Source organism: Sus scrofa, chromosome 7, assembly GCF_054392235.1.
Source record: "Sus scrofa isolate SSC_HxYL_T2T_F1_AM1 chromosome 7, Sscrofa_HxYL_maternal_Yorkshire_Landrace_v2.0, whole genome shotgun sequence".
NCBI lineage: Eukaryota > Metazoa > Chordata > Mammalia > Artiodactyla > Suidae > Sus > Sus scrofa.
The window spans coordinates 21356629-21369454 of record NC_139389.1 but is presented as its reverse complement, the minus strand read 5'-3'; the positions used below and the strand labels follow the sequence as shown (position 1 = coordinate 21369454).

The 12826-nt window shown below is 44.3% G+C and overlaps 1 protein-coding gene and 1 non-coding gene across 2 annotated transcripts; both read left to right on the top strand.

The window, feature by feature from the left end:
• The first annotated feature begins 216 nt into the window (after positions 1-216).
• On the top strand, positions 217-288 carry TRNAM-CAU (transfer RNA methionine (anticodon CAU)). The gene has a single exon. It is a non-coding gene; the product is annotated as a tRNA-Met (tRNA).
• Positions 289-295: 7 nt separating this feature from the next.
• Positions 296-6131, top strand: POM121L2 (POM121 transmembrane nucleoporin like 2). The gene has a single exon (XM_003356560.5). It carries the CDS (start codon positions 2047-2049, stop codon positions 5098-5100), a length of 3054 nt encoding a protein of 1017 aa, XP_003356608.3. The 5' UTR covers positions 296-2046; the 3' UTR covers positions 5101-6131.
• The last annotated feature ends 6695 nt before the right edge of the window (positions 6132-12826 follow it).

Genomic DNA, 12826 nt, shown 5'->3' with positions numbered 1-12826 from the left:
GTTTATAATAAGCTTGGGCACTCTGGCTGGTTGGAAAAATGCAGACCTGGAGAAGATGATCGGAGGTCACCTGGTTGTGGAAGAGCGGATCTCCTATGAACATTGGGATGGGGAGGGGGTAACCATCCGAAAGGAAGTAGAGAAGAAAATGTTCTAGCAGCACAGGAAGTGTGACTTAGTCGTGGAGGGAAAAACAGTGATGACTCTAGTAAGCGTAGCAGAGTGGCGCAGCGGAAGCGTGCTGGGCCCATAACCCAGAGGTCGATGGATCGAAACCATCCTCTGCTACGGGGGGAAATCCCCTTACTTCTTTACTAATCCTTATTCCACACGAAAACAAAATCAGTTTCTACGTCTTCCATATTTAACCAATAAAAATTTACCAGTTTGAGAATCCTCATTAGTTTGGAGTTTTGTTACCCACCTTACTCTGAAACCCCACCATTCCCACTAGGCAATTCTAAAACCTTTCCACCTATCTGAAGTGGCACACTGCTCCAAAATGTAGAATTCCTTCCTTCTGCTCCTTCATTTAGGTGGTCCTGTATATTGTGTGTGATTTCATGGGGAAAGAGGTGACAAATTCCACATCCACTTCATCTTCCAGTAAAGGGGCTTTCAAATTTATTATCTGCTTATGAGGTTTTGATTTCATACCATTAGTAAATGCAAATATAACTTAAAACAAAAGAATGAATTATAACGCAGATTTGTGGTCCCATCAAATATTAAATTTCAGATTTCAATATTTATACCTATATTTTGGTGCAGACTAGAATAGTAGGATGATCGAATAAAAACTATAAGCATAAACTTATATTAGCGTAAAATTTTGCAGACATACCAATTCAAGGAGAAAGAGCTCAATGAAGTGAGAGATGTTAGAACCCGTTTTCGGATAGTATGAGTTTTATAGGGAACTCGTTCTCGGACAACCTTAAAATTACCTTTCTTGAAAGAGTCGTATTCAGTCCGTACCAATTTTATTGTTATTAGAATGAATTATTTTAGAAATGTTTAAAAGTTATTTGCTTTTGAATTTTTCAGAATGTTAATCACTTAGTTCACTCTGGCTTAGCCTGAATATTCAGCCTTAAATTAAATCTCCCTCTTTGCTCCCCTCCTGGAGCTCCAACCCCACTGGTCCCGGTGAGGATCATGACTGCAGAGACAATGGGAGTGGGCCGAGCAAGGGACTAAGCCAGGTGCCTGGGGAGGGCTCAGGATCTGGGTCGAAACACAAGAAATCTTCCGAAGCCTCCAGACCGCGCCAGACTGCAATCGCGCCAGCATACTCAAAAGTGCAAACAATCGAAGGGCGACCCGGATTCTGCCCTGGGAAGGCGAATCTGCCCGAGGTCGGGAGGTGGCTGCGTCCGAAGTTCGTCCTCCCAGGAGGCAAACGACTGACATCTCCTGACTGCAGAAACGAAAGGGAAAAGGGAAAGGATAAGAGAGAGCATCCCAAACCAGCAAATTCGGCCTCCAGTGTTCCCGGCGCCACTAACGCCATCTGGGCTGCACAGGTCCCGAGAGCGCCGCTCCCACTCACGGGGCTCGGACTGTACTCCTTGCTCCGAATCCTGAGAGCCCGCGGGCAGACAGGATCAAGTGCTGGGACGGGGAGCCTGGACCCTCCAGGCCGGCCGCAGCCAGTGTCTGGAGACCCGGCGCCGGAAAGACTCTAGCTTCGCGATTTGGTGAACTTGGACCGAGCGCTTCCTCTCGAATCCCTCTCCTGGGTGAGCTGCAACCCAGAGAGGAGAGAACAGAGGCCTGAGCGCCCAGCTTAGGCCTCAAAATAGCAGAGCAAGCTACCGGGGCTGCAGAGGTCCCGCGTGTCCTCTGCTTCTACCCGGCGCCGACCTTGGGATGCCAGACCTGGAGGCTGTGGAGCGCTCCGAGACCCTTGCACTTTCCTCGAGCCAGGATCCCAACCGTCGTCGGAACGCTCCGCCCTTGGACTGCGGCTAAGTCACCAAAGGTCAGAAACCTCGGGAGCCAAACCCCTAAGTCAAAGGCACCGACTCCGCCTCTTTGCGCCACATGGGCAGTTTCCTGGGCAAGGCGGGACCCTCGCCATCGTCCCCAGCAGCGGGCCGCCCAGACTTGTCGGAGAGGCCGGTGAACCGCCGGCCAGCTCAGTCTCTTCACCAAATCCACCGGGTTCAGCACGTCCATCGTGCCCACCCTGCCCCACGGCACAGACCTGCGAGGAGGCCACCGAACTGGGATCCTAAACGTCCCGCCACGTGGGTGGTCAATGAGGCTTGGAGGCGCTTTCCCATGAAGAGGTCCCAGAATTCCATCATGGGGCCTCTTCCTTCAGACTGGTGGGAAAGTTACTTCAAGCGGAGTATTTGGTCTCTTCGGCACCCCAGGGCAATGTGGAGCCCAGTGACCATCAAGATCGCTCCTCCAGAGCTGACAGTGCCTCCCTCCGCTTCCCCAGCAGAGGTAATCAACTCTGGAGGGTCCTCACTCTCTGAGAAGCCCCCAGACCCCTGTGCAAAGGAGACAGTGCTGAGGGCCCTCGGAGAGTGCAAGAAAGGGAAAGTGAGGTTGGAACAACCACTGTTTCCAGAGAGCTTGGTCAGTGAGCAAAGGATTCTAGAGACTAGCCCATCTGCATTTAAGCCTCTGACGAAAAATGGAGTCCTCACTTCTTTTGTGCCCAGGCCTGGGCCTCTGAAGAGAAGTCTCGGCCCTAGGAGCTCAGATCACAGCTTCAATAAGAGGCCCAGTTGCTCCTCTAGGGGCTCCTTGGTCAGCACACACACGGGTGGCCCCCTTAGCTCCAAAAGAAATGCTATTACAAGTTCTTACAGCTCTTCTAGAGATTGCTTTGAGCCTTGGAAGAGAAGTATTCCCAATGTGTCACTCCAGATACCAGAGCGGCCAGTGAAAAAGAAAGGGAAATGTCATCACACCCTCTCTCCGGTCCCACTGGTAGAAGACGAATCCCCAGAAACACCTGGCAGCTCTGGGGAGCAAAATCAGATTCCACTGCTTCTATCTAGTCCTGGGTACCTGCTGTCCCCGACTCCACCTCCCCAGCTTGGTTATGAAGTCCCTGAAGACCTGGCCTTAGGGAAGAAAGCTGGACTCCAATGGAGCAACAAAGCTGGAGAGGACAAGACTGAGGTCACCACAGACTCTGTCGCTGAGACTTGGTCTTGTATTCAGCCTTCTCTGTCTCTTGCCCAGCCTTCTGCAGAAACAGCTTCAACCCAGGGCACCAATCCTCAGTTGGAAAGCTTAAATAAAATGCAGAAGCCTCTAGGCCCACTGACCTTCTCACAACCTACAGGAGAGGCAATCAGTGTGGCCCATTCACATCTGACAGCAAGCCTGCTGGCCCCACTTGGGTGCTCGAAGTCAGAGCCCCTTTCAGGCACCTCCTCAGACTCAAAACCCACAGCTGCTTTCATTCTTCTGACCCCTGTTGCTCCCACATCATCAGTCACTGACACCACATGGCCACCTTCAACCTCTCAAGCTGCTGTGCCCGGAGACTCACCTGCCTTTACACAAAGTGCTTTGTTTGGACTAATGAGTAGTCCAGCTCCCCATCTTCCTGCATCTACACCTCTTGTTGCAACTTCTGCTGACCACATGTCAAAATCTATTTTAGGGCTCCCACCCAATAGTGAGATTGGAGGCTCCTTATATTCCAGAATTTCAGATACAGCCGCAGCATCTTCAACTCTGAGTATCTTAACACCCACCTTCACGCCTATCTTTGGCAGCATAAAGACACTTAAAACTGTGCCCATGATAGCGCCTTTCTCTTTCAAGCAGAAGTCTCCTCCACCTCCTCCTGCTTCTACCCATCTCTTCCATGGCCTAGTCAAGGCTACCTCTGTAGTCATGTCCACCACCCCAGCCACCACATCCAAAGACTCTTCTTTTAAGCCACCTTTGGATTTTGGCATGGTGAATGTTACCAGTACCGTGAGCAACATTTACTCCATCCCTTCCACTTGCCACACTTTCCTTCTTGGGACTGCTTGTACCTTGTCGGCCAGCTTCTCCCCAGCCACAGGCTTCATTTCTCTACCACACCAGCGTCCTACCATTCCTATTGTCCACACAGTCACCATCTTTAGTCAGGTTCTTCCCAGTGCTGTCCAGATATCCCCTACAAGGAGTACTGCTAATTTTAGGGCTATGGGCAGCTCTCTGTCAACCTCAGCCCTAGTAACCACCAACCAGCCAGTACTGTCATCTAGGATCTCCAATTCTACCTCAGCATTCACAGTTCCCTTAGGGTCAAGCTCAAGACCATATTTCCCACTATCCCTGGGAGCCAATTCCCAGCCTGCATTTGAGACTGCATATGGGCAAAAGAAAGGAGCTCCCCAACCAGCCCTTGGCCCAAGCTTCGGTAACTCTTTCATTTTTGGAAACTCAACCGTGGCATCCTCAGTCCCGATACCAACTTCAGCCCTGCCATCCTTCAGCAATACCACGCACTCAGCCTTTGGGGGTATGGCACCATCAGCCTCCACCTTTCACATCCCTGCCACCCTCCGGTCAGACTTTGGCAGCACTCCGGTAGGTTTTCCCTTTGATCAAGCTAATACAAGTGGTTTTGGAGTTGTCACTCCAACCCACCAGAGTGGGGCTTGTAATGCAGTGTTTGGTAGCACAGCCCCACGCCCTTTTGCCTTTGGAGGATTAGTGACCCCTATGGACTGTGGAGAGTCTGGGATCAGTGTGACTGCCTCTGGTGTGAGCTCCAACTCTGGAGCATTCAGCATTGGAGTAGTGCCAAGTGGGACCACACCCTATGGAAAAGGCTGCAGCCAAGACAACCAGAGCGCACCTTTTGCCTTGGGGAGGGCCAGCATTTCTGCAAGAAAAACTATGTTTGGAAGCCCCTCAATGGCCCCCTTTGCTCAGAGCACCACTGTACCTGGGTCAGTCAAGGCAGGCAGTAGCCTTGTCTGTGAGATGCCCTCTTCACCTGCCCAGGGCTCTCCTGGGAGAGGAGCTTTCAGATTGGCAGCTCCTTCATTTTCCATTGGCGCAAAATCCAAAACCCCAAAGAATAGGGAGAAAGGACATTTCCGAAGGCATCATGCCCACAGGAAATAACCTGGTTCCTTGCCCTTTGTACTCTGATTTGGACCTCCAGATAGTGAAGTGCCTCAGTCTCTTCCAGTTCTCTACAGCAAAAATACCTCAGATCTAAGGTGAGAGATTTACACATTCACCTTGTGGGTCCTAATCTACATCCTAGAAGAAGATGGAGGAATAAAGTATCTAGTGGTAATAGCAGAATGAAGCTAAGTGGAACCAAACCTTTGGAATTGAACAGAGCCTTGCCTTCTGCTCCCTGCCCTCTTCTCTCGGTCAAGGATGAGCTCAGTCAGGACACTACCTCCTGCTTTTTTTCTGGAAACAGATGTGCCAAGGAAGCAACGAGCACAGTCCTTGCCCTCTTGCTGTGTCTTTGGGAGGAGGAATGGATTCTCTGCAAATCTTAGCCTTCTTTTTTTGGCTCTAAGTAGTGGTTCCCTTTATCTGGTCTCCTAGGAAGGCTGATACCTCATTTCTTGCTACTTTGTTCCTCAGCTGGTTCTTGGAGAATCTTTTAATGCAACTTGATCTTGAATCCAACATTTCCTTGAAGATCAATTGTCAACCCATGAAAGCACCTGTGGGAGGGCCAGGGAAGGAAAAAACAGGGTGGTGTGACCTTGCTTCTTCACTTTATGGCATAGGTCATGTTATCTCCAGTATGAGCCAGAAATGCTCAGTTAGGGAACCAAAGCTTACACATCATTTTTTCTTTTAATTTGTACCTTATAAAATCACCTTCTATATCCTTCTATATCCTATCTCTCAGATAGGTTAAGTAGGGCAGGAAGACTCTTGGGCCTGAGAACAAAGGGAGAAAAGAAGGAACAGCAAATACCTAAGCTGACCTCTGGACCATAACCATTGAGAGGTCTATGAACAAGCTATGACACTTTCCTTAGCACTTATCATCTTGATAGGGAAAAAAAGGCAAGAATTACTCCATGAATACATCATCTCCTGTTTTATGGATACCTTGGCAGAGACCTAATTAGAAAAATAAACAATCTTAAATTGGTTGATAAAATAAAAATAAATTGTCAAAATAAGTTTATGATATAGGAATTACTATTTAACACATGTCAATTCAGAGGCAGAATGCTATGTTAAGAAATTTGCCAAAACTCACCCAGTTAGTAAAGGTTAGATTTGAGGTTTAAACCCTACTGGCTCCAAAATCTGTGTTCACATAATCTTCACTTAGCAAATCACCAAAATTAGAACTCTAACCCAGGTATATATGACTCTAGATGTCCGTGCTGTTTCAACTTGTAAAGGCATTCTAAAACCCAAGACTGCCATTTTACGGAGTCGGGGGGATGAGATAGGCAAGAGGAAAAGAATTAAACATTTTTTGACTGCTATTTACATAATCATTTAACATTTATCTAGTAATGACTATAATGTCCTGTATTATGCTTTGTACCAGACATTCAGAAGTGAAGGAAAACTCCTGCTTTGGAGATTACAATTTAGTGGGGAGATTGGTAAATAAGTCAGTGATTCTAAAACAAATGACAGTTTCCAGGAGAATGGAGACAGGACAGAAGGTTATTTTATCTATGACTGGAAACTTGAATTCTGTTTTAAAGTGTGTGTTCTGGGAACCAAGTCGAGAAGGGTATTGCAAACTGGGAGATTAAGATGGTGGAATAGAAGGACTGGAGCTCAACTTCTCTCCTAAAAACAACAAAATTTACAACCAAATACTGAGCAATCTTCAACCAAACGGACTGGAAGCTTTCAAAAAGATATCCTACTCGAGAGGACAAAGAGAAGGCCACTCAAGAGATAGGAGGGGCGATTACATGGTATAAGCAACCCCATACCTCCCGGGTGGGAAGCCCCACAGACCAGAAAGTAACTGTTTCACAGAGACTCACCTACAGGAGTGAGAGTTGTGAGCCCCACATTAAACTCCCACATGTGGGGATCTGGCACTGGGAGAAAGAGCCCCCGGAGCATCTGGCATTGAAGGCCAGTGGGGCTTGTGTATGGGAACTCTATGGGACTGGGGGAAATGGAGACCCCATTCTTAAAAGGCGCACACAGATATTCACGTGCACTGGGTCCCAGGGCAAAGCAAAGTCTCCACAGGAATCTGAGTCAAAACTGACTGCAGTTCTTGGAGGACCTCTTGGGAAAACAGGGGTGAATGTGGCTTGTTGTGGGGGAAGGACATAGCTAGCAAAGCTCTTGAGAATATTCAGCGGCTTGCCTTTCTCTGGAGGTGGCTATTTTGGGAAAATCTGGCCCTACCCATCAGCACTGAGAAGCCCCAGGCCAAATAATAATCCAGGTGGGATCACAGCCCTGCCCATCAGTAAACAGGCTGCCTAAAGACCCGGAGGCACACAGCCACCTCCAATCTCACCCAGAGACAAAGCCCCACCCACCAGAGGAATAGGAATCAACTCCACCTACCAGTGGGCAGACATCAGTCCCTCCCATCAGCAAGCCTACAGCAAGCCCCCGAGCCAACTTCAACCACAAAGGGGACAGACACCAGAAGAGAGGCTACAACTCTATTATCTGTAAAAAGGTCACCACACCAAAAACCTATAAAAATGAGAAGACAAGAACTATAATTCAGATGAGGGAGAAAGAAAAAACCCCAGAAAAACAGCTAAGTGATCAGGAGATTCTCAGCCTCCAGGAAAAAGACTTTAGACTGTTGATGCTGAAGACGGTGCAAGACATTGGAAATAAACTGGAAGCAAAGATGGATAATTTACAGGAAACACTGAGCAAAGAGATATAAACCTTAAACAAGGAGATGCAAAATACAATAACTGAAATAAAAAATTCATTAGAAGCCGCCAACAGCAGAATACAGGAGACAGAAGAATGAATAAGCAAGGAGGAGGACAGATTAGTGGAAATTATGGATGTGGAACAGAAAAGAGAAGGGTCTTGAAGACCAAAAACAAAACATATGCACAGGCCAGTCTGGAGGATAGAGTAGATATATTAAGCTAACTTCCAAGGAAGTTGGAAGTTGGTTGGTTGGTTGGGGAGAAGGGGCAGATCATGGATATGCTTATAAACTAAGTCATGTGGTGTGGACAGGGTTCCAAACATAATGGAGAATTGTGGAAAGATTTTAAGTAGGAAAGAGACAAGTTTGGGTTTAGAGTTCTCGGGCTGTCATGAAGGAGGAAGCAAATGTGGACAGACTGGAGACTTGCAAATGTGGACAGACTGGAGTCTTGCAAATGTGGACAGACTGGAGACTTGCAAATGTGTGGGGGACTGAAGACATCAACACACATTAAAGAGATTCAAACAAGGCAGTTACCTGGTTAACAACAGGTAGTTAACAATGGGCATGGGGAGGCAGTTGAAAGAGGAGGTATTAAGAAGCAAGACTTGGTGCCAGACTGCACTATGTGAGCAGAGGAGATGGGCAGAATGAGGGTAAGGGGGAGTTGAGGAAGACTGGCTCTTAGCCATCTGACTTTCATACTGATGTTAAAGTGTGTGTGTGTGTGTGTGTGTGTGTGTGTGTGTGTAGTGTGGGCAGTCTTATGGGATTGAGCCCTTAACCTGTAGGATCTGAAACTACCTCTGGGTAGATAGTACAGGTTTGACATTGTAGGACACCCAGGTGGTGTCACAGAGAATTTCTTGGTCTGGGGAAAAAAACTTCCACACATTTGGTGACCAGAAGTGAAGGGTTCTATTAAAAATAAAGGAGACTCACAGGGAAGAAAAATGTGGTAGGAAAGAATTTCCCTACTCAGTTGGGAAATTGGAGCTTTTCTCATTTTAATATGTATACATGCATATATACATACATATAAGAGAAAGAGAGAAGAGATTTTAAGAAATTGACTCATGCAATTGTGGAGGTTGACAAGTCCAAAATCTGCAGAGTATTTCCATAGACTGGAAACCCAGAAAAGTTGATATAGCCTCTTGAGTCAAAAGGCAGTCTGCTGTCAGAATTCTCTTTTCCTTGGGATACTGCAATCTTTTTACTCTTAAAATTTCCAACTGATTGAAGTGAAGTCCACCCATATTATGGACGGTAATCAGCTTTACTCAAAGCCTACTGATAATACGTTAATTTCATTCAAAAAGTACCTTCATAGCAACATCTAAACTATTGTTTGATCAAATATCTTGGTATTGTGGCCTAGCCATGATGACATAAAATTAACAATCATATATGTTTTCATTTCTTGATGTGTTTGTGGGAGAAGGTGAGCGTGACGTCTTACTCCTCTGCCATCCTGATCCTTCCCCTGTTTTCATTTCTTTTTGGGTAAATACCTAGGAGTGGAACTGCTGAGTCATTTGGTAAATGTTTAATTTTATAAAAAAAACTACCAAATGTTTTCTAAAGTGGTGGTGCCATATTACATTCTACATGGCATTATAGGAGAATTACCCTGGCTCCATACCTATCCAACACTTGGTATTGTCAGACTTTTGTATTTCAGGTAGTCTACTACTTAAAGTTTTATCTCATTGTGGTGTTAATTTTCAGTCCTCATAATGAGTAATGCACATTTCTCATATGCTTATTAGCTCTTTTTTTTATATATATATTTTCTTTTTTGAAGTGTCTAGTCAAGTCCTTTGCCCATACTTTCAATGGGTTTTGTAATTACTATTGCCTTGTAAGAGACCTTCCTGTATTCTGGATCCCATCCTTTCCTCATTTACGTATTTGAATATGTTCTCACAATTTGTGACTTGTCTTTTTATTTTCTTAATGAAAATGATATCCTTCAAAGAGCAGAAATTTTTAGAGTTCCCATATTGGCTCAGTGGTTAATGAATCTGACTAGGAGCCATGAGGTTGTGGGTTTGATCACTGGCCTTGCTCAGTGGGTTAAAAAATCTAGCATTGCCGTGAGCATTGCTGTGGCTCTGGCATAGGCCGGCCTGTGGTTACAGCTCAATTCAGTCGCTAACCTGGGAACCTCCATATGCTGTGGGAGCAGCCCAAACAATGGCAGAAAGACAAAAAAACAAAAAAACAAATTTTTCATTTTGATGGAGAAAATTTAACATTAAAAAATTTTGTACCTTACGGTTCATGTTGTATTATCCTAAAATACCTTTGCCTAATCCATGTCATGATCATTTTCTCCCATATTTTTTTCTCAGAGTTTTATAAATTAGTGTTTTTGTTTAGGTCTATGATCTAGTTTGAGTTAATTTTTTGCATATACTCTGAGATAAAGGTGAAAGGTTTTTTTTCCCCCCAGTGTGGCTATCCTGTTTTGTCAGCATTTTTTTTTTAAGACTTGCCTTTGAGAACTCCCGAGAGATAGGTATGCTTGAATTGCATGTTTTTAGTTTTATGTAAGAATAATTTGAAGTTTGTAGTTCTCTCTGTCTCCCAGTTGGTGAGAAGATGTGGTTTTATTTGGTTATGTTTGTGTGTGTGTGTTTTTTAATATATAGAGATATTTGGATCTAGGTGGCTACAGTTATTCTAAATTCTCAGGCTTTTAATTACCTTTTAAATTATCAGACATAGAAAAATTATATAGTCCTTAAAAAAGTGTTTTCCATTCTATTTAGTAGTGCCAAATTTTCCTACATAGGTAGCAACTTTCACTCCACTAACATTGTGAGAAAGTTCACGTTTCATTACAGAATTACAAAAGAATTTCTGACCCACCCTCCTTAAAATGTGATTCTGTGAGAAATCATACATCTAATTAAAAGAAAACTGGAGCCTTCCAGTTTCTGAGCTCATACACTTGAAGTTTTCTTTAACTCCATTTCTCCACCCATAATGCTCAAACTTGCTAAAGTAAACTTTGTTTCTGCAATTATAAGTACTTAACATTATAACTGCTATGGAATTAAAATAATGAGAATCTTTTCAACCAGGCACTGGCTGTGTCAGTTTTTTATTTGCTTTTTTTAAAAGCCACACTCACGGCATATGGAAGTTCCCAGTCTAGAGGTCGAATCAGAGCTACAGCTGCCAGCCTACACCACAGCCACAGCAACACAGGATCTGAGCCGCATCTGTGACCTATACTACAGCTCAGGACAACACTGGATCCTTGACCCACTGATCGAGGCCAGGGATCGAACCCGAATCCTCATGGATACTAGTTGGATTCTTTCCACTGTACCACAATGGGAATTCCAACTGTGTACTATTTTAAAATATTTTGTGTTTGTTGTCTCTTGGGCCATTATGAAAACTAGAGAGATTATCTGATAGTTCAAGTCAGCATGGCCCCACACTGCACAATGCTTTTTAATGGGCGTCCAGAAGAGGAAACTGGAAAAGCAACCAATTAGTCTCTAAGTTATCTTACAATCTGTGAGGGGCAACATAAAGGTCACCATCTTTCTTTTGAATGGAAACATGAGCGATTTTGTAGTTTCACTGGGAATCAAACCCAGGATCTTTTACATGTTGTATAGATGGGCTGGTCATTGTACTACAGAATCTGAAGCCAATAAAAATTCTTAAGTGCTCTCACTAGAATCAATGTGAGATAAAAAGGCTAAATGTAGACACAGATAAGTATTATGACTAAGAACAAACTCCAGTGAACTTGACTCAGTGTTGATGTATGGAGACAAATAGCTGTCTTATCTGTGTCTTACACATACAAGTTTGACAATCTTAATGAGTAGTGTTACCTGCAAATACAAGATTAAAATCTCTTCAAATATTCAACTTCACTCTCCATTTCTATCCTCCTGAAACACCTTGAATCTAGTCTGCATTTATTAAGTTTGTCTAATCATATATACTGAGAGCTTTTCAAGGCACTAGGGAAAAAGCAGTACATACAAAGGTTAAAAAAAAAATCCTTCTTGAGATGACATTGTGGTGCTAGTCACTAAATAAGGGCACTTATAGTTCATGGAAACTATTGCTGAACTCAGCAGTGGTTCATATTACTCCTCCTCCTTTGCCCTTGGTCCTCAAACTAGGACTTGCACATTTCAATTTACAATATTCAAAAACATGCATTGAGATAACCATCAGTGGTATATATCCATCACACATTTCATGTCTACACCTGTCCAGCTATGAGCCATTGAATGATGGATACATACCCTGTGGAAAGATTTCACCCAGTGTTCAACCAGTGTTATATCTGGTTAATAAGACAATGGGCCCAGAGAGAAACTAGTTTTTATTTACCTCTAGGATATATATTAAATATGCATACCAAAATGAGACAAAGCATTAAGGAAATGGAAACTATAGACCAATAAACATCTCTCATAAACATAGGCACAAAAATCTTAAAACAAATATTGGCAAATTAGATTCAGCAATCTATCTATCTATCTATCTATCTATCTATCTATCTATCTATCTATCTAAAGGATAAGAGGTCAGGAGTTCCCGTCGTGGCACAGTGGTTAACGAATCCGACTAGGAACCATGAGGTTGCGGCTTTGGTCCCTGCCCTTGCTCAGTGGGTTAACGATCCGGCGTTGCCGTGAGCTGTGGTGTAGGTTGCAGACGCGGCTCGGATCCCGCGTTGCTGTGGCTCTGGCGTAGGCCAGTGGCTACAGCTCCGATTCGACCCCTGGGAACCTCCATATACCACAGGAGCGCAGGAGCGGCCCAAGAAATAGCAAAAAGACAAAAAAAAAAAAAAAAAAAAAAAAAAAAAAGGTCATTACTACATGAGATTTATCCCAGTTTGTTTTAACATTCAAAAATTAATCAATGTAATTCATATTTTATAATTCACCATATTAATAATACACTATCAAGGCACAAAAAAACTCATGATCA

Bases quoted from the DNA above. Each gene is read 5' to 3' on its own strand.
- POM121L2 (XM_003356560.5), top strand. From the start codon at position 2,047: ATGGGCAGTTTCCTGGGCAAGGCGGGACCCTCGCCATCGTCCCCAGCA.